At 38.0% G+C, this 20,603-nt stretch overlaps 1 protein-coding gene across 8 annotated transcripts in view; it reads left to right on the top strand.

Moving 5' to 3' along the window:
* SppL (signal peptide peptidase-like protein) overlaps positions 1–20,603 on the top strand; it is a 115,276-nt gene that overhangs the window by 91,030 nt on the left and 3,643 nt on the right. For 6 of the 8 annotated variants that reach the window (XM_069321756.1, XM_069321757.1, XM_045727965.2 and 3 more), the window contains 8 exons: positions 2,883–2,980; positions 5,638–5,775; positions 6,853–6,931; positions 12,283–12,395; positions 14,997–15,148; positions 19,051–19,212; positions 19,438–19,550; positions 19,923–20,067. In XM_069321756.1, coding sequence (XP_069177857.1) covers positions 2,883–2,980; positions 5,638–5,775; positions 6,853–6,931; positions 12,283–12,395; positions 14,997–15,148; positions 19,051–19,212; positions 19,438–19,550; positions 19,923–20,067 — 1,000 coding nt within the window. The remainder of the gene's footprint in view (positions 1–2,882; positions 2,981–5,637; positions 5,776–6,852; positions 6,932–12,282; positions 12,396–14,996; positions 15,149–19,050; positions 19,213–19,437; positions 19,551–19,922; positions 20,068–20,603) is intronic. The other 2 variants (XM_069321755.1, XM_045727954.2) reach the window with 1 other exon arrangement.

The following is a 20,603-nucleotide window of genomic DNA, read 5'->3' as shown; positions in this document are numbered from 1 at the left end:
CGTGAACTGTTCACGAATGAACTCGTGAACTGTTCATGAGTGAACAGTTGTGAAAATGGTAATGGGTTTGATCAGCTGTATGAGTGACATCAGCAATTGATGGAGATATATGTGGACCCTTTGACACAGGTCTCTCGAAGGAAACTATATGTATGCACAAATAATAAATTGCCTACACATACCTGTGACTGCATACTCGCCACATATCTGTGACTGCATACTCGCCACATATCTGTGACTGCATACTCGCCACATATCTGTGACTGCATACTCGCCACATATCTGTGACTGCATACTCGCCACATATCTGTGACTGCATACTCGCCACATACCTGTGACTGCATACTCGCCACATACCTGTGACTGCATACTCGCCACATACCTGTGACTGCATACTCGCCACATACCTGTGACTGCATACTCGCCACATACCTGTGACTGCATACTCGCCACATACCTGTGACTGGATTCTCACTTCCACACACCTTCACCAACATGCAGCACGAGAGCATCAAGTGTGCTAAACGCATACACATAAGCAACTGGAAATAACCAGTACTCACAAAAAGACGATGCCAAAAACAAGGGGAAAAAATGAAATCACTATGTAAACATCAAATCCCACCCCTTCCCCTCGTTTAGGATGATAGTACAGTGTAGACTTGTTCACTCAACCAGGGGTAAATATACATTAGTACTGTTTAAAAGGGAGAAACGAGGCTTCAGTAATCTCTTCCGTTCACTTGACTATTTCATGGCTAGTCTCTCCTCTCCTTGTGTATGGACTGTGTGTATTAGTTGGGCCCTGACCCTTTGCATTGTCTGAATATTAATACTAGAATCTACATACAGTATATATATGACTGACAAGTGACTTGTACTCACTTGTTGCTCAAAGATTTGTTTAGGATGTTAACATTTTAACATAATAAAAGAAAACTGCATAAGGCCTATTGGATCATGCACAGTAGCTTCTATTTCCATCCACCAAAACTCATTCATTTATTTCAAATATATATTGAACTTATACTTGAAACAATCATTTGCTCCCACGTCGATTATATTACCTGGTGATCTGTTCTACAAGTCAGTAATCCTGTTTCAAAGCCACTATTTACCCAGGTTTTCCTAAATCTAAATTTATCCTATTTATATCCATTGTTTCGTGTTCTGTTTTGAGTTAATATATTTAATGCTTCATTAGTATTAATGCTGTACTTCACTACAAGGTTAAGGATGTTGCAAAGAATTCATTGTTGGCATGTGTTGCGAAGAATTCATTATTGGCATCACAAGTGTCTGTGGGGCACAGACGAGAAGTCGGTCAGTTACAGCCCCCGCTTGTGTGCCAGGTAAGTCCACTGCGGGCTCACCATAGCCCTGCTTGATACCTGCTTGATGTTGTTCTGGGAGTTCTTCTACTCTCCAAGCCCGGCCCGAGGCCAGTCTTCCCGTGTTACTTGGAACTTTTTGTTCCGAGTAGCTGAATATAAAACAACAACAACGTCTGTGAGACAACATTACCATTCTTAGTCCCTGACCTGTTGTGTGGACTGCGTTGGGGTTTTAATTACCAGGAACTATCGAGAATTTACACAGCCCGGCCTAATACTGTAAACAAAGGCCAAAGACCATTCCATGCACCCGTCAAACCCCCTGCTCATGAACGAAAAGCAGTTTACACACGACTCACAACTGATGACATCTGAACACTTCCGGACGCTGTTTAATTCCCAGGTACCTATTTACTGCTAGGTGAACAGGTACATTAGGGTGAAAGGGGGAGGGAATTATCAGGGGAAAGTGTCAAGCCATTATGACTATACTGTATAGTACTTGGAAGGGATCTGGATAAGGGTTTGAGATGGGACGGGGGGAAAAGAATGGTGCCCAATCACTTGGACGGTCGGGGATTGAATGTCGACCTGCATGAAGCGAGACTGTCGCTTTACCGTCCAGCCCAAGTGGTTGGGCATCAAGGTGTCCAAAGTTAACGTGGCCCAACCTGGATCTAACCTTGTAAAAATGCAACCATAAGACCTGATTAGGATTAAATATGTACTGTACTGTATTCCACATTTTATTAGGTAAAACATTTAACATTGTAGCATGGCCAGTTACCAGCATTACTAAATGATTGTGCCCCTCTATATTAACCTTTCAAATGAGAACAGGTTGCAGAAAACTTACAATAATAATCAACTTGTCATCCAACCAGGCAAAAGGCAAAATTTGTTCCTCCAACATGTCCTTTACACATAATGTGCATATTCTTCCCCCCCTTCCCCCCTCTTCCCCCCCCTTCCCCCCCCTTTCCCCCCTTTCCCCCCCCTTCCCCCCCCTTCCCCCCCCTTCCCCCCTCTTCCCCCCTCTTTCCCCCCTTCCCCCCCTCTTCCCCCTCTTTCCCCCCTCTTTCCCCCTCTTTCCCCCTCTTCCCCCCTTCCCCCCTCTTCCCCCCCTTCCCCCCCTTCCCCCCTCTTCCCCCCCTTCCCCCCCTTCCCCCCCCCTTCCCCCTCTTCCCCCCCTTCCCCCTCTTCCCCCCTCTTCCCCCCCCCCTTCCCCCCCCTTCCCCCCCTTACCCCCCTTCCCCCCCCCTTACCCCTTTCCCCCCCCCCTTACCCCTTTCCCCCCCCCCCCCTTACCCCTTCCCCCCCCCCCTTACCCCTTTCCCCCCCCTTCCCCCTCTTTCCCCCCCCCCTTCCCCCCTCTTTCCCTCTCTCTCTCTCCCTACTCCTGAAACGAAATTAAACACTTTCAAATGTATTTATTCATATCTTCATGTTCAAATAGCCATATAATCTTACTACCAGAAATCATGTTTTAGGCAATCAAATTCTATTATTGCCCCTTCCTTTATTATTATTATTATTTTTTTTTTACAGATCCCTTAACCTGGAGCAGGAAGCGAGAGAAAGAGAATCTGAAAAAGAAAGAAACAAACTTTTGGGTATAGCTACACCAGCTTCCTCTAATGATAATAGTAAGTAACAAAATGTTTGTCGTGTCATGTTTATCATGTGTTTGCGTTGCTGATTTCACCAGTTTCTGGATTACCTAACTGTTATTTGCTGTGTAATTGTTTTTACTGATGTGCCAATTACAGTTTTGGACATGTGTTGCCATCGTGCTGATGCCATTCACATGATTGATTGGCTTTCCTTTCATCTGACATGGGCTAAGGTTTAGACCATGCAGCAGGGGTACAGCTTTCTTGACAGTGCCAGTGCTCCCTCATCATTCATTACACTTACTAAGATTGTTTAGATTTGTATATCTCCATTTATTCACACCTTTGCCTTAAAATTGTGTGGTTTGTTGAGCTACATTACTTATATTTTTTCCACCTTTCATTTTCCTGGTCTGCTGGTCCAACTTGTATCATTTATGGCACTATCAAGACAAGATCCTCTTCACCTTTCTCACTTCTACATTCATTCCTCATGGCCATATTTCGACATCAGTTATTCATTTATTCTCATGGCTATGCTATGACAGCAGTAACTCATTTATTCATTTCTCCACGCGCATTCTACATAAACATCTTTTATTTTCTTTATTTTAATGAATAGGTTTAACAACGTATGTAGCTACAGTACTTTGACAATTGTGTTTAAGTAGGATTTGACAGTACTGTAATTAGATTTTAACATTTTAAAGGTTAATATGTTCAGTATTTATGGAGGGACACAAATTACATTTGAAGTTAATCAGCTTAAGTTACTACATGCTGAACACGGTACAAGAAATATTGACATTTGGCCATTGTAATTCCTGCAAGTGTCTTAAAGTGTTTGTATTAAACAAAGTGTTTGTGTGGAGAAAAGAGAGTTAATGTGCAGTAGGATAAAATGTTCTGTAATGATCTGAAAATTGATATCAGGAAATATGGGTCCAGTGTTACAGTGGTCTATGTCCATGTCCCTGACTCATAATCAAGGATCCTGGGTTCGATCCCCGGGTGGAACGGAAATGGTTGGTCATATTTTTTTTCACCTAATGCCTCTGTTTACCCAGCAGTAAATAGTTATCCATGAGCTAGTCAACTGTTGTGGGCTGAATCCTGGGAAGAGTTAGTAGTCGACCTAAGGAGACCTCGATAAGTCGAAGTACAGTACAGTACTGTATAGGCTACTTGTTCTAAACTATGGGAATTATACAAGACTAAAATTGTTTAGAGATGACTGAAAGCTCTTTTAACAATGCGAGATGGCAAATGTAGGAAAGTCAGAAGATTGGAATGAAATTTGAAGTAGGTACATATGTTTTAAGAATGTAAAAATTGAAATTGCAGCATAGTATTATATTACAGTAAAACATTTTGCATGATGTGGGAGTGAAATTGGAGTTGCGTGATAGAATGTAAAATTAACCCTTTATGTACTCATACTCATTTAAATATACAGTAATATATATAATCATTTTATACTCATTTAAACTTGAGTATAAAGTATTAAACTTGAGTTCAGTATATGGGGGAAAAGGTTACTTACCAGAGACCTTCAAAACTCCAAGTTTTTCCACTCTAATCTCACAGCATATACCTGAACATTATTTGATATTCCTGCAACTTTTTGGTCACAATAAAGTACATAATGAAGTTCAGAATACTGTACAGTATGTACTTGGAAAGTGCCATTATGTAATACTATCCCCAAAAAGTGGTCAGAGTGTGGTATTTGGACACACTGTACTTAAACAATATCTGTTGCATGAATCTTGTTTACCAACTTCAGTATGGGTAACTCCATCCCTACATAATTTGAATTTTGACGTTAAGATCAAAATTGCGAAATTCTGAATCTGTAATATTTGAAGATGCATATTGGTGTAAACCGGTACAGGTTTTTGTGTACACGGGTGCATACTGGTGCCCATTTCTTTGTACTCTGGTGCAAATTTGGTTGCACCCGAGTGCATGTCAAGGGCCTGACAGCTGAGTGGACAGCTCTTCGGATTCAGTCCTGAGGTTCCGGGTCTGATCCCCAGTGGAGGCGGAAACAAATAGGCAGAGTTTCTTTCACCCTGATTCCCCAGTTACATAGCAGTAAAATAGGTACCTGGGATTTAGACAGCTGCTACAGGCTGCTTCCTAGGGGTGTGTAACAAAAAGGAAGCCTGGTTGAGGACCGGGCTGCGGGGACACTAAGCCCCGAAATCATCTCAAGATAACCTCAAAATGGTCCTCATTGTTACTATAAGTACTGTACTACCAAAACAGGAGGATGGGCTGCATGCACAGACTGTAATACTGTGTCATTTTGTGGACAAACCCTTTCTTTATTAAATTCATAACAAGGTTTTCCAGAGATTTAATCAAATTATTTTTTAATTGAACTTACTAGACTAAAATGATTTAAGTGGCAAAAGGCTGGCATCTTTATTCTTTATATGCAGTGGTTATTTTCTGATTCTTACTCCTGAGAAAGTTAGTGACCCCAATGAAACATTGAGCAAAGGTGTACTGTATTGAACTACAGTACTGTACTCTTTAAGTATTTTTTATTCTGTATTGTACACAATCTTCCATATAATTTCAACACAGATTTACAATCTATTATTTTTTGCAGCTCATCCCATATCAAGAACAATTATTTTAGATTCTAATGGTTGATGTGTCAGTGTGTTGATTGAATCTAGGTAACTTTTTCTCTGCAGATGTACAAACGCTGGACACAATGCAAGCACTGTGCTTGCCGCTTGGGGCATCTGTTTCACTCCTTATAATGTTCTTCTTCTTTGACTCCATGCAGATGCTCTTTGCTGTCTGCACCGCAAGTATGTATTTCCCAAAGCAGTCCCAAAATATTTTAAGTGTTTCAATTTATTGCATAATGTGGCAACTTTTGTGTTAAAAAAAAAATCACTAAAATCATGTATTAGTTTTCAAATGTTTATAACACTTTAATTAGTATTGCTAATGCAATATAGATAATATATATATCTAAATAGAATTAATTGTCTCTACTGTATAATAATTAATGCTTAAATTAAATCTTTAACTGTAAATGCAGCTTTAAGATATAAATAAGAAAAAGGTATTTTGTACTTTTTGTAATGAGTTGTAACAGTCGGCTACACAGCTGCTGTTAGCAGAATGTATTAAATTTAGATTTGATCTCGATTAAATAAAGATCCACTTTAATTTAGAATGTTAATTTTGTTTATATAGGGCATGTTATTCAAATGTTACTTTGTATAGCAATAAGCAATATAGCATTGGTGTGTTTTGTAGTCCTTTTAGCTTTGACATAAATGATCATTCTGCGTGTTCGTAAGTAGAGTACTTTATTTTAAATTACAGGTGACTGTTTCTATGTTCGCCATTATCAGTACAGAATTTCTGTTACTGCAACACATACTGTGTTGCCATTGCTTTCTTTCAGCTTAGCCGGGACCATTGTTGATTTCTTTATGTTGTGTTTACTTGAGGTTGTTAAATGAAACTATTATAAATCAAATCTTAATGTTATGCATTAAGAAAGAGGTATCTTGCCTAATTTAGTATTCAATAGATACTTTTATGCAATAGGAAAATTTAAAAAAATTTGTATGGTCATTATTTTTTTTATCTTCAAAGAGAAAAGATAAATATTTGTGTCACTTTCCAAAATTCTTAGAAAACTATTATTAATGATTCTCAAAATACATGATTCAGATCAATTTCTTTCTTTATTATGCACCCTTCCCCCTCCAAAATCTTAGCAAAGTATCCAAAATGCATGAAAGAAATTTTGAGGACAATTACCAAAAAGTTGCAAAAAAATATGAATTCCATATACAGTATTGTATATTCTTGAATGTGTGCTCATTTCTTTACAAAAGAATTAATGTTTTCATTGCCATTTTTTTCAGTTATAGCTACGGTAGCACTTGCGTTCCTCCTGCTGCCCATGTGTCAGTATATAAGCCGACCATGTTCCGATAACAAAAAGTAAGACAATTGTTGTACATTTTGGATTCTAAATTGTCCCAATGTTACTATATTGGTGTGAGTTAGGCATAACTTTTGGTTTTGTCATGTTTAATATTTGTTCACGTTATTCTCCATGAATTGGCTGCATGGTATTCGGTTAATATCTTGAAAATGTCAACAACATTTAGGTATATTGACAAACCTCCAACATGCACATCGTACTGGTGTTAAGAGCACAGAATGTTGAAAGAAAAGTGCTTGCTATAAAACACAAAGCCAACATAAGACACAGCTTTGGCAACACATATGACAAAGCTGTGTCCTAACAAACTGTCTAACTACCATTTGGGTGATATAAATCTCCTCCCATTGCATGTTGGAGATGGTGCCACTTTGGGGACTGGCCCAACAATGCTCGGTGTTGTTTAGAAGATTGTCGTGTTTGGGTAGTGCCCCAATCAGTCCCTGTCCAATAATGAAACTTTAGCAGCTGCAACTAAGCTTCAGGTTAAGGCTAACTTTGTTGATTGAGTAGTTCAGTAGTATCACTTGATCCCATCTATTTTGAGGATGATATTGCCTGTCAAGTTTATTTGATCTATGAGGACTTTAGTACAAATCTCTCGGGGTTCTTCTCAAACTCTATTTGGCATTCAAGTAAGTTTATTGAAACTATAAAATACATCTCGAAATGATAGAGTAGCTTAGGCTGTTTTAATCCTTCCCTATTTGGAGTCACTGTCTCGGCCCCTGTTAGAGCTTGCAAGTATCTGGTTTACCCTCCCTCACCTATCACTGCAGGCCATAAGCTGCTTTGGTTCCATCTTACAGAAGTGCTTCTTGGTGTTGGATGGGAAGTTAAGGGGGCGTCTGGTTGGCATCTGGGTCCAAAAATGCAAAAATGAAAACTCGTTCGATTTCAATCAAACTTTTTTGACAAGTTCTATATGAAAAGTGTTTCATCTGGTCCAAGTTTCAGCATTGTAGCATAAATAGGAAGGGAGAAAAAAAATATTGAAGTAGTTGTGAAAATTATGCAAAAATGGTCAAAATCGATTATCAATCAAAAGTGTCAACTGAAATCATAACTACGACTCTTTGCTATCACAATAGCATATATTAAAAAAATATTATAATTAGTTTAATTGGAAAAAAATTTAAGAAAAAAAAAAAAGGATTTTTTTTTTCTTTTTTTTTTTTTTAATATTTTTATTTATTTTTTTTTTTTGGGCGATTTGCATCAAACTTACACACCTGACTGTACGTAAGCCTATCTGTAAGGATGCCAATTTTAGAGAAAATTGGTTGATGTCAACCTCAGCCACAGATTTTAGAACCTTAGACTTTATTCATTTCTGTTTTTTTTCAGTTGACACAAACGTTTACAAAACTGATTCCTTTTTTATTCAATTTACATGAAACTTACACAGTATATGTGGAGGGCATGTCTCTACATTGGGGGGCTTTCATTTTTCTCTAAGTTCATTTATTGATTTTATAATAGCAATAAACATGCCATATTTGCAAAAAATAATTGGGGAACTTTGAACATTTGTATTAGGAAAACTAAAGATGTTTTGGAAATTCTAAATCCCCAAATCCTTTATCATATGCTAATGTGTCAGAAAAGTGTCACAGAATAATTATATCTGAAACGTGTGTTCTGAAGTGTGGACTTGAAAATGTGTAAAAAACGTTGAAAAAAAAAAACAAAAAAAAACTCCCTTTCTATTTACGCTGCAGTACTGAAACTTGGGACAATTTAAGCACTTTTCATATACAACTAGAAAATTAATATTGGTTGACATTGAACAACTTTCACTATAATAACCAGGCGCCCCCTTAAGGGTTGCAGAAGGGATGGTATTGTTGCAGAAGGTTTGCTTTGGAGATGTGAGTTTAGGCCAGAGCCTAAAAGAAAAGGGTGGTCTTTCTCATATCTTGGAGCTGGAAACCCTCTTTGCAGGGTCTTTTGTCTCCTGGTATTGGTCTGGGCATTGGGATCAGCTCCATGGCTTGACTTGCAGCTCAGCTCTTCATAAAACATGGTGGGTACTGAGGTTCGATCTTGAGCTCTCATGGAAGATCCAATCTGATTTACTGTTGACTCATCAGGGTTTTGGTTTCAAGGTTAAATGCTAGGTAGTTATATTTGTATCTCCAGATTCTGGGAGATTCTGTATCCTCTTTGACAGTTTAAGTGCGATGCCTCTACCTTCCCACCCCAAATCTAGTTCGTCATGTCCCTTCTTGGTTATGATAGTCCAGTTTTGCACGGGTTCTCTCAGAATTACCTCTGCTCTGCAGATCTGTTGTTATTCCTCTTACACAACGGGGGTCTATGCTTTTAAGCTTGATCCGGCTTAATTAAATTTTGTCTACATCTGCTCTCTGATTGTGGTACCTGGTTTCTCTCTATGGTTAAGGAACATTTTTTTTTTCTGAGGGAGAATGACATCTCTGCCATATTAAAGTGTTGGATTGGAAGAAGGTGTGCCCTATTTTCTGTACTCTCCTAGTTGTGCTTGTGGGTGTTGAGCTTTGGCTTTTTGGTCTCGCGTAATCTGTTTGTTGTTTGTTGTGTAGGTTCCCGACTTTCTGAATCTGACCCTGTATGTTCAACATGCAGGTTACCCCGTGTCACATACATAGTGAGATACAGTGTGAATAAATGCTACATAATGGATTGTATACCAGGAAAAAGCAGGCCATAATTATGTAAGAAAATGCTAAAGTGTTTAAGATGCTAAAGAAATTTGACCTACATGAGACTCAAATTGGAATATGCAGCAGTTGTGTGGTGTCCATATCTTGAAAAAGAAAATGCAATATATAAATTAGGAAAGGTGCAAAGATATGGTATTGTATGATTTCTAGACCTAAAACTTAAAAGCTGTAAGAAAAGGTTAGAGTCTTTAAACACACTAAAGCTAGCAGACAGAAGAAAACGAGAACAAGAAGTCATCAATTCAAGCTTAGAAAGCAAAGGGGCAGGGAAATTATATTTGAGAATTATATTTTGTGAACAGAATAGTAGATGAGTGGTATACATACATTAAATGAAAAGATTGTAGATACCAAAACCATAACAAAATTTAAAAAATTATGAAATAGATAATAAGGAAGCTGGGAGACCACAAATATAGTTCTCATTCTGTATCTACACACACACAAACACTTCCTCCCTACTTATACACACTTGTTACACTTTCAGCCATAAATGGTTCCTCTGTACACACACCATGAACTTTGTGTAAAAAGTAATTACTAGTAACAAGAGATTCATATTCTTCAAACCCAAACAGAAGCTGATGGTAATTATATTAGTGATCACCTTTTCTCTCATTTTTTCTTTTTTTTTTTTTTGTTTTCTCATAATTTATTTGCCTTTCCCATGTTATATTTGTTAAGCAATTGAAGAAGTAATTTCATTAATTAAGCAAGATACAGTGGTACCTCAGTTTAAGAGTTTAATCCGTTCCTGGAGACAGCTCGTATTCCGAAAACTCGTAATCCGAAGCTAATTTCCCCATAAGAAATAATGGGAAATGAATTAATCCGTTCCTTGACTACCCAAAAACCTTATTTCAAACTAAATTTTATACCTAATTCATCTAAATAAACCTACAAAACTATGTTCAAGTTAATACTTACCTTGCTGATGACTGCTGTTGGGGGTATGGAAGATGGTGAGGAGGAGAAGAGGTGTTACTGTTTGGAAGTGGAGTCCCCTTCCATTATAACATCAGGCAGTGAGGACTTCACTGGTGTGCACACACTGGCACGTTTTGCCTGCATACCACTAGGACTTGCTTGTCTTACTAGGAATCTGTCTAAAGACACTTGTTTTTCCCTACATTTTAACACTTGTCTGTAGTAAGACATCACATTGTCATTTAAAAGGTCAATGCAACGGCTTGCTACAGCTTTATCTGGGTGAGTTTTTTCAACAAAAGTTTGCAATTCTTCCCATACTTCACACATTTTCTTAACACTTTAGCGTTATCACGGCGCTCGAGAGCGTTACCACTTTTTGTGTTGAGGTCGCACAGCGGACTCGCTCACGAGTCACAAGAAAAAATATTTCTATAAACTCTATTTGTTATGCGATCGACTTTGGGATTAGTTTGAAAATGTTCGCCAAGAAATTTCCATTTTCTCTAATAGCTGCATTGCCTATTTGGGAGAATGGCATAGCATTGCACCATCGTGGTAAGACCATTGTATTGTTGACATGACAAGTGTAATCGACGTGTTTTTTATTTAGTGCCGGTCTAACGCATCCTTGTGTGACATTTTATACTTATGTTCTTCTAGAACGTTCTATTACGAACACATTGGTACAAAAATGAAATACGTACATCGAAAATTAATGTCAGAACAGTGAAAAGAATATACACTTTTCAATAGGGGTTTCGCTGATGTGCCGTCACGGGTAACACTTCGGCCACTTCCCACACTATTGTGGGTGGGTTACGACATTGATTCTACATTTATATGCATATGTCTGTGTAGGGAATTTTATTGCGATCTCAATGATACCAAATGTAACGCTGTAGGACAAGTGTGGAGTTGACAACCCTGAAAAGAGTAGCAACATTTCGTCGCTGTTTGGCACTCACGGCTAGTGATCACCGTAGTTCTTTATTTGGTGCTGGTCTAACTCATGCTTTGGTGACATTTTATATGTATGTTCTCCTAGAACATTCTATTGTGAACACATTGGTACAAAAATGAAATACATACATTGAAAATTAATGTCAGGACAGTGAAATGAGTATACACTTTTCAGTGTTGCCGCTCGATTGCCCGAAACGCTGCACTATTTTCTTAGGTTGAAACTTACCACTGGCTTTCTTGGGACCCATGGCGAGATATATAATAACAACTTTTATGCTCAAATGGCCAAAAATCAGACAAAAAACCATAAATCCTTGTGAAGAATTCAGGTGGGATAGTCACTGGGCGCAAGGTACTGGTAAACTGAGGCGCAATCGCCGTGCCACCACGTGCTAGTCGGCCTGTACATGTATCAACACCTCGTCTTCCAAGGCAACCCTCGCCTTTCAAGGCAAATTTTCCGAGCAAATCCTGCTCGTATTCCGAAAAACTCGTATACAGGGACACTCGTATTCCGAGGTACCACTATAGTATCGTATTTCAAAGCATCTTAAAGATGTTCTTTGTGTTGATGAATGACACTCGATGCCATAATTGTTTTACTGCTTAGTCATTTTTTTTCTATAGTAACTTACTGATTTTCAACAATTTGGATGTTATTTATGAACACCTTAAAGTTTTTTTAATTACAATTACTACTGTATCTCTATTTTATAAAGGTCTGTAAAATTTAAACCTTTTCTTTTCAGAATATCATTTGGCATGTGTGGAAGGTTCACTGGGGCAGAGATCATGGCGTTCTGCCTTTCAGTGTCCATCGTATGCATCTGGGTTATGACTGGCCATTGGCTGCTCATGGATGGTGAGAATGCTCTTTATACAGTGTAAGGTCTCCATAAACATCATGGCAAAAGAGCTGTATAGTTATACACATTATTATAGTTACATTATGTAAGCCTACGGAGCACGGGTTTAGCATTTTGATGTTCTTGAAAGTTTTTGTTTCATTTATCAACAGTTATTGTATGTATTTATAATCATTTTAAAACTCTCCAACTAGTTAAATGTTCATAATCTAAAAATTATATCTGTTTCATGTACAAGGACTAATCAGGTTTAAAGTCATTCTGAATACAAAGCATATTCCCAAGGGTTCAGTCCTATAAGATCTAGAATGCTCAGTAATGAGCCATCTCTCTCTGATTAGAATTCCTTTATCAATATGTATCTTCAACATTTACTTATTAGCCTCAAATTATTTAGTTAGTCTTTAGGATGGTCTCTATTGGCCAATGTCTACATGGCACAATTCGCACACCAGGCTATAGTCTGGTTTTATTGGTTTTCTCTCACAGGGCAGGAATAGAATGGAAAATCAGTAGGCTATGAATGATCTCCTCTTGCTGTAAGACAAAAGAACAGAAACAATCCACTCGATACCTCCCTGCAAGTGGTCTTTGGAATCTTAAGGAAATCCAGTTATTGCTCTGCTAACCTTGGTTTATTAATTAGTATGTGTCAACCACCACTTGTTGGTAGGATTAGCTCCTTCGAAAGAGTCAGGGAAGCCAGCAATCCTCACATTTTGATTAGTAGCACATATGTTTGCACTCTGCTCTGCAGAGACCAATTTAGTTAAATTGGTTAGTTGCTCTTTACAACTTTTATGTCTGTCCTTGGAGTCCCATGCTTTGGTGTTTGTTAAACAGTCGTTTGTTCATCTCTGGATATACAATAGCTATCTGCTTCAGCCTTGTTTCAGGGTTTGTTTCCCTGTATAATTATTGAGAGCCTGTAGCACCTGGAATTATCTTACCTACTGCTGTTTGTATAGCCTTCTGCTGGATTTGCCACCTCTTGAGTTTTGCTACCTTACCGGTGCCTTTGAACTTTGATTCTGACCTGAGTCTGGGTGCTGGGCTCTGTTTGCACACAGATGGAAACTACACACACATACAGTAGTCTCAAACATTATTTTGTGGCATTTCTCTCCTACTGGGTATTTCCTTGTGGGTGTAAATGTGGCTTGCTTTTGTTTGCTTTTGGTTTATCTTGTGCAAGTGCTTGTCTCTTCCTATCCTTACTGGTACAGTTCAGTACAGTACTTGTTTTGGTAAGTGCCTACCTATCGATTACATGCCCCTTGTGACTAGGCTGCTTCCTTGAAATGGTTCTTTTGGTTAGTATAACCAAAGAATAAACCAGGCCCAGGCTTATAAGGTGTGCTTCTATTTGGCCCCAAAAAGTCTCCTGCTTTGGTGATTTTTTCTTCAGCTTTTCAGGGGTTCAGTCTCATGGCGTCCTACTCTGTCACTCTAGTTCTTCTCTGATGTGTGGGCTGTGGAGTCAGACTTTGTTTCCAGCCTTCATCATTTCAATTAGAGATGTTGATCTCTGGCATTAATATACACATTCATCAGCATCAGGGAGATGATGATGGTTTAATGGAGTTGCATTGTATATTTCTCATATGGGCTTAGCATCCCAGATGCACTTGGTTCAACTTTTCCTGATTTCTTGTGACACTGGACTCTGGCCATAATCTCTCTCTTGGCTTCTCAAGATTTCATCTTCATAGTAGTTCATTGTCAAGGCATATCAATTGTGCACATGAATGACTTCTCTCACATACAACCAATTGGGATGGAATGGGAGATGCACATGGCCTCATTTTGTTGGACATGCTCAGTGTTCAGCCTGCCTCCATAGGCAACTACCGTACAAGTTGTCTCTAATTTGGCCCTATCTCTTGGCATTAAAGCATTTACAATAGATTTGCTACAGCTTGACTGGATGGAGCAAGTCGGAGATAGAATATTTTTTTCCTGCAATCCAGATTTGCTGCCCTTATCAAAGTTAGATAGCCTTTTGGCCTGCATGATTTTGTTGGCTCCCATGCATGTGGTTTAGCCCTGGCTCCCAGCATCCCTGTCTTGTTTCTCCAGCCTGGTTCTCCTCCCAGGCTTTATCTCCTCCAGCAGATCAGCAGTCAGACATCTAGCAGACTGGTTTTCACTTGAGCAGAACTGCCATATAATAACTGCATTCAGTAATGCACACAAGTTACTCACACGGTGTTTAGAGAAGCATGTATGATCGATAATTTCCTGAAAGAAATTTACATTCATGTTAATAATATAGGAATTAGTAATGCACATTATTTGTTATTCCTGAAATATAAAGCATTCCAAATTTAAGCAAACAAATTAGTTTGTTTGCGTAACAAACAAACTTTGGTCTGAGTTTAGCTCTCACTAGATCCCTTCCTACTTAATTGTTGGGTAACCTTAAATTGTATCCACTTCAGAAATTTTCATAATTTTCAATAATTGATCTGTGCTGTCTTTTCTTCAAATTATGGCATTTGGCATACCTTATTGCATGATTATTACATTACCTGTAAAACCCCTCTTTTATCATTCAACAATTATATAAATAACAATATTTTATTATATGTTTTCAGCAATGGGTATGGGCTTGTGTGTGGCATTCATTGCGTTTGTCCGTCTCCCAAGTCTAAAGGTGTCCACGCTGCTCTTGACTGGCCTTCTTGTGTACGATGTCTTCTGGGTATTTTTCTCATCGTATCTGTTTAATGCCAATGTTATGGTTAAGGTAAGGTGACATGCCTCGGTAAATGCTGTTCATATGTTCTTACCATACTTATGCTGCAATCAGCATCTGAAGTACAGTACAGTACTGTAATGTATTTTTGCAGTGCATTTTCCCTTTAAATGGTTAATATTATTTTGCTCCTATTTTGCGTTGCCCATCATTTTCTGCTCTTTTGTGCAATGTTAGTTTTATCATGAAGTTTACACTCATAATTATATCCTATATCTCTCACGTGTTCGGTGAAAATATATACATACTTTACAGTGGTACCTCCGTTTTCGAATTTAATCCGTCCCAGAGACGGTTCGAAAACCAAAATTAATTTTCCCATAAGAAATAATGTAAATTAAATTAATCCGTTTCACACGCCCAAAAATATTAACTTAAAATACATTTAATACATACTACCACTTATACTTTGTACAACAGTATGTATAAGTATATCTTACCCTTATTGAGGACTCGTGTTGGTGTATGGAAGACAGGAAGGGGGAAGTAGGAGAGGTGTTGGTGTATGGAAGGGGAGTCCCCTTCCATTATAACAGCAGTGATGGCATTTCTGGGGTACTCTCTCTCTCTCTCACGTTTTTGCAGGCATACCACTAGGACCTGGTTGTGGCCCACTACTTGCTTGTCTTACTAAGAATCTGTCTATAGACACTTGTTTTTCCTTACATTTTAACACTTGTCTGTAGTGAGACATCACATTGTCTCACTATGAATGATCTCTTGTTTTTCCTCTATCATCTCACAACTATTTTCTTAGGTTGAACTTTACCACTGGCTTTCTTGGAACCCATGGTGTGATATATAATGAGAACTTTTATGTTCAGAAACAGAAAAAAAAAAAAAAGCACAAAAAATGAAATTCTTCACAAAGAATTCAAGTGCGATCGTCACTAGGCGGGAGACACTGGTAAACTTTTTTCCAGTGTAAACTGAAGCGAACCACACACCAAGTCGGCCCATACGTGTATCAACAAACTTGAGCACTGAGGCAAACCTTAAATATCGAGTCAAATTTGCGGAGAAATTGAGCTCGAGAACCCAAAAATTTGAAAACGGGCTTTCGAAAACCGAGGTTCCACTGTATACAGCATTGTTCATCTCTCTTTGTTTGACAGTCATGGTAATTTTTTGTTTTTGCCATATTATCCTTTACACTGCTTTCTGAAATACTTATCTCCACATAAAAAAATATGTTTACATACACGTACAGTATATATTATTGTGAAAAATATGAAAAAATTAAAACATTCCTTAATGTTGCATGATGTTGCATTATTATGTTTACCAAGTTTTCTAAATTGTATGTTCTCTTTAATCATAACATTAAAGAAAAGTAATGGTTTTAAAGTAGCAGGTAACTTCAAGTAAAATTGTAAATACATGTAAAAAAAAAAAAAAAATTGGTTGTATGTTCATTCCTTCCGAGTGATAGTCATATGGTCCCAGATTCTTCAATTTCATGTTCTTTTATGCATAATAATAATATTGTTATCTTGTGGATATTTTAGTACCAGAGAGAATTGTTATTGTTGTTGGTGCAATATTTCATATGCTGACTACAGTAATTCAAACAGCCACAAGTAAAAATATTGAGGAGCACCAGTCAGGATATGGACTTTGTTGTTGTATCATGCTGTATCATGCTTGAGGAGTACCAGTTGCAACCTATAAGTTAATATCTGTCCACCTTGCCCTCTTCTCTCTGTATTTTATGTGTAGCACCGTATTTTTCTCTGATTGTCCTCTCTCCAGGGTTGGTAGGTCAAGTTTCCTTAACCTCTCTTCATGGCTTAGATGTCTTATATTGGCCACTAGCCTTGTTATAAACCTCTGGAGTTTTCTAATTTTCTGTGTTCATGAGATAAGGACCTCATGCCAATGCTTCATTTGTTAGAAAGGATTCAGCATAGCAGTGCATATTGGATTTGACTGTTAACCCAGGAAAGATTGACTGAGCACCAATACTTAACTGTTGACACCAGCAGTAATTGAAGACCTTGTTGTGGACCAATTAGGTGTGTTCCATGAAAAACTTTTAGCATAAGGCTTTCCATGAGCTATGGGAAGGAAAAGCTTTCGGCCCGCTGACAGGAATTGATATTCATCTACTCCTGATATTATCCTTTTTGTGCTTAGCATTATTGCTGGTATCATGTCTCAAATATTTACATGTGATTCTTGTAACTTGGCTTCTCTCCTTTCTTTATCAGCATTACCTTGCATTTGCTATGGTTGAACTCTAGCAGTCATCTTACTGCCCAGTACTGTAGCTTGTTAATGTCTTTATGCAGAATCCTCCTCAGTCTTTTCTCTCTTCATTGACTTTGCATTGTCTGTAAATATTGACATGGGAACTCTCCCCTACAGATATATTAGACCATTGACATTAGAAACAGCAGAGGATCGAGAACAGAACCTTGGAAAAACATCAATTGCTACATTCCTTCATTCATGCATTCCACTTGGCCCCACTTATATTGTATTATGATGACTCTCCCATAGAACTTGGCTAAGTTTGTCAGACCCAACTTTTTCCTCTAAAATCATGTAACACTTACCATTTGTCATGTGTGTAATCACTCTGATACTCATCTTTATTGTATTTAACTTTAATACTTAGTATATAGATTCTTATTAAAATGCTCACTACTCAATTCAGCACTGATAACTGTTAAACCTTGAGATCTTGTCAGGGATTGGACCATGGGGGGGGGGGGGGGGGGGGCATTGATTCCTGAAAGCAGCAAAAGATAGCCTAAAAGTATCTTTCTGAGCTAGGCTACTCGGTTACTTCCCATACCAGGGCCTCATGGTCCAACCAGGATACAATACACATGCTCCCACCATGATTGATCTATCTCCCTACCATGGAAAAGATCTTTGAAAAGGGTCTTATCATCATCGAATAGCTGCTTGCTATTATACAATACAACAGAATAATACACTCAACACCTCCTGGAAGTAGTGATTGGAGTTTCTAGAAAAAATAAATATTGTTCTGCTAAATAATGGTTAGTAATTAGCTTCTACATCTTCTGTCACTAGATGGAAGCACAAGTCATAACAACACTGTTGGGGGGTGCAAGTAGACCTGACATAAAACATGACGAGTCACCCTTACACATCCTAGCTCTGCAGAAGCCAATTCAGTAAAGGGAGATTGGTTGTTCCTTTAGGTATTTGTCTTTATGCAGGGGGTTCCATGTTTTAATGTTAACTTTACTATGTGATGGGTGATTTATTTGATGTCTCTGACCATTTTTGTGTTTCAGATAAATTTCGGGTTTACCCTTCCGCTGCTAATTGTCGAAACATCAGTTCTTTCGTCCCTCTTGCATTCGTTGGAAATATTCCCTCTCGGTTGGGGAACCCCTTCCCTCTGATGTTCCTCCGTCATTCCTCCAGCGATGGAGGAACATCTGTCGATGTTTTTGGAGCTATTCATGTATTGTAGTTTCTTTAGGTAATTTGTTGTTCCTCAGTGATTGCACTTCTGTGCATATTTGATAGTCTGGCATATGTCCATCTATGATCTCCTACCTTTGAACTCTACTCTGGTTCTGTTTTAGAAACAACCTGAAACCTCTTAAGATCTTCAACAGAGCTTGTTTTACTCAAGGATGTCCCCTTCTCTTCTCAGATTAATCACATGATCCTTTTCCGTTGTTTTTCTCTATGTTGCTGTGTAGTTAGCCATTTCTACAACTAAATTTTTCAGAGAGAGTTGCTTTGAATGGGGCAGCTGTTGATACAATGGGCACCAAGAATTCACCATCTATTTGAGTTGACCTGTAAGAAAGGTGATAATAGAGCACCCTGCAAAATATGCAATTTTAACTTTATGTAATTACCTCAGCAATATTACTTGATTTTCATGGTATAACATTTCATAGGTAGCAACTCGGCCAGCAGACAACCCAGTGGGCGTAATGGCTCGTAAGCTTCATTTGGGCAACATGGGACGAGAGGCTCCCAAACTCTCTCTCCCGGGCAAGTTGGTCTTCCCATCCATGCACAACAGTGGCCACTTCTCTATGCTTGGCCTGGGAGATATTGTAAGCTCATTATATGCCATTTAATTCACCTTTCTTAAATATGAACTTTGCCATAATATTTGGACACGTATATAGTATATAAAATAATTGTTTAGTACAGTGTATATGTCCCTAAGTTTTTTTATACAGTTTTTGGTTCTATTTTTAAGTAATGTTTTCTTGAAATGTATTTTTTGACTAGAATTATCTTCATGATGTCTCATAGAACCTCTAATATATTCACAGGTAATGCCAGGCTTGTTGTTATGTTTTGTTTTACGGTACGATGCCTACAAGAAGGCTCAGCTGTTATCTGCCGAGGCTGGAGTACCACCTCCTTCAAATTTAAATAAAATAAGGTGTGTTAAAATACATTATACAACAGACAGTTGCTATCCACTGGTATACATTCGTGTGACATGTATGAATTGTAAAACTACTTAAGCATATTAGTGGCTTTGCAAGTGTAAAAAATTAACCACCGAAATGGACAATAGGTTTGCCGAGAAACAAGATAACTATATTTTTAAAAGTAATAAATGACTTAAAAATGAAATAAAAAACATAATAATATAGGAAATTGAAAACATTCATTACATTAGTGCCTACATGTGACCTAGAAGTAAATTCCATCATATTTGTGCTCATTATAATCTTATCTGAAGTATGAAAAGCTAATTTTATCTGAAATATAGGTAAAGCTAATCTCATGCTACTTTTTTATTCCACAGTTACTTCCATTGTTCCTTAATTGGATACTTCTTGGGGCTATTGACGGCAACCGTGTCGTCAGAGGTGTTCAAGGCGGCACAACCAGCACTGCTGTACTTGGTACCCTTTACGCTACTGCCTCTCCTCACCATGGCATACCTTAAGGTAAGCTGGACGCAGTCTTGCTTTGCAGTCAATTAATTTGGTTCTATCACAAAGGGGATAATAAAAAAAGAGGAGTAGGAGCATTAGTTATAAAGTAAAGAATATATTAGGAAAACACTGAAATGCACTGATAAGGAATTCTGACAGTGATGTTACAACCTGGTTGATAAAGCATTTTCTGAAGCATTATTTTCAGGTTTCTTCATCAATCCGAAACATTTCTTATACTTATTGACAATAAGTTGAAAAACATCTCTAACTTTATTGCATTTAGTATGCCATCTCTCAACTTAATGTGTGTGTTTATTTTATTAATACTACTAGCATTTTGCATGAATCTGTTCATTCATGTAAAATGCTAGTGTTAATAAAGTTAAAATAAATTGAAATTAATTCAAATTAAATGCTAGTCATTACATTGGGCAGTTACTTGGATATACCTGAAGTGGGTTTTGAGAATTATTCTTCCCAAGTCCATCCTGGTGTCTTGTGATAACTTGGTCTAGCAGGCTGTTGCTTCGAGCAGCTGACAAGCT

The sequence above is a fragment of the Procambarus clarkii genome, chromosome 10 (assembly GCF_040958095.1).
Source record: "Procambarus clarkii isolate CNS0578487 chromosome 10, FALCON_Pclarkii_2.0, whole genome shotgun sequence".
Lineage (NCBI taxonomy): Eukaryota > Metazoa > Arthropoda > Malacostraca > Decapoda > Cambaridae > Procambarus > Procambarus clarkii.
Note: the sequence above shows the minus strand (reverse complement) of the source record. Positions and strands in the feature narration are given on the sequence as shown.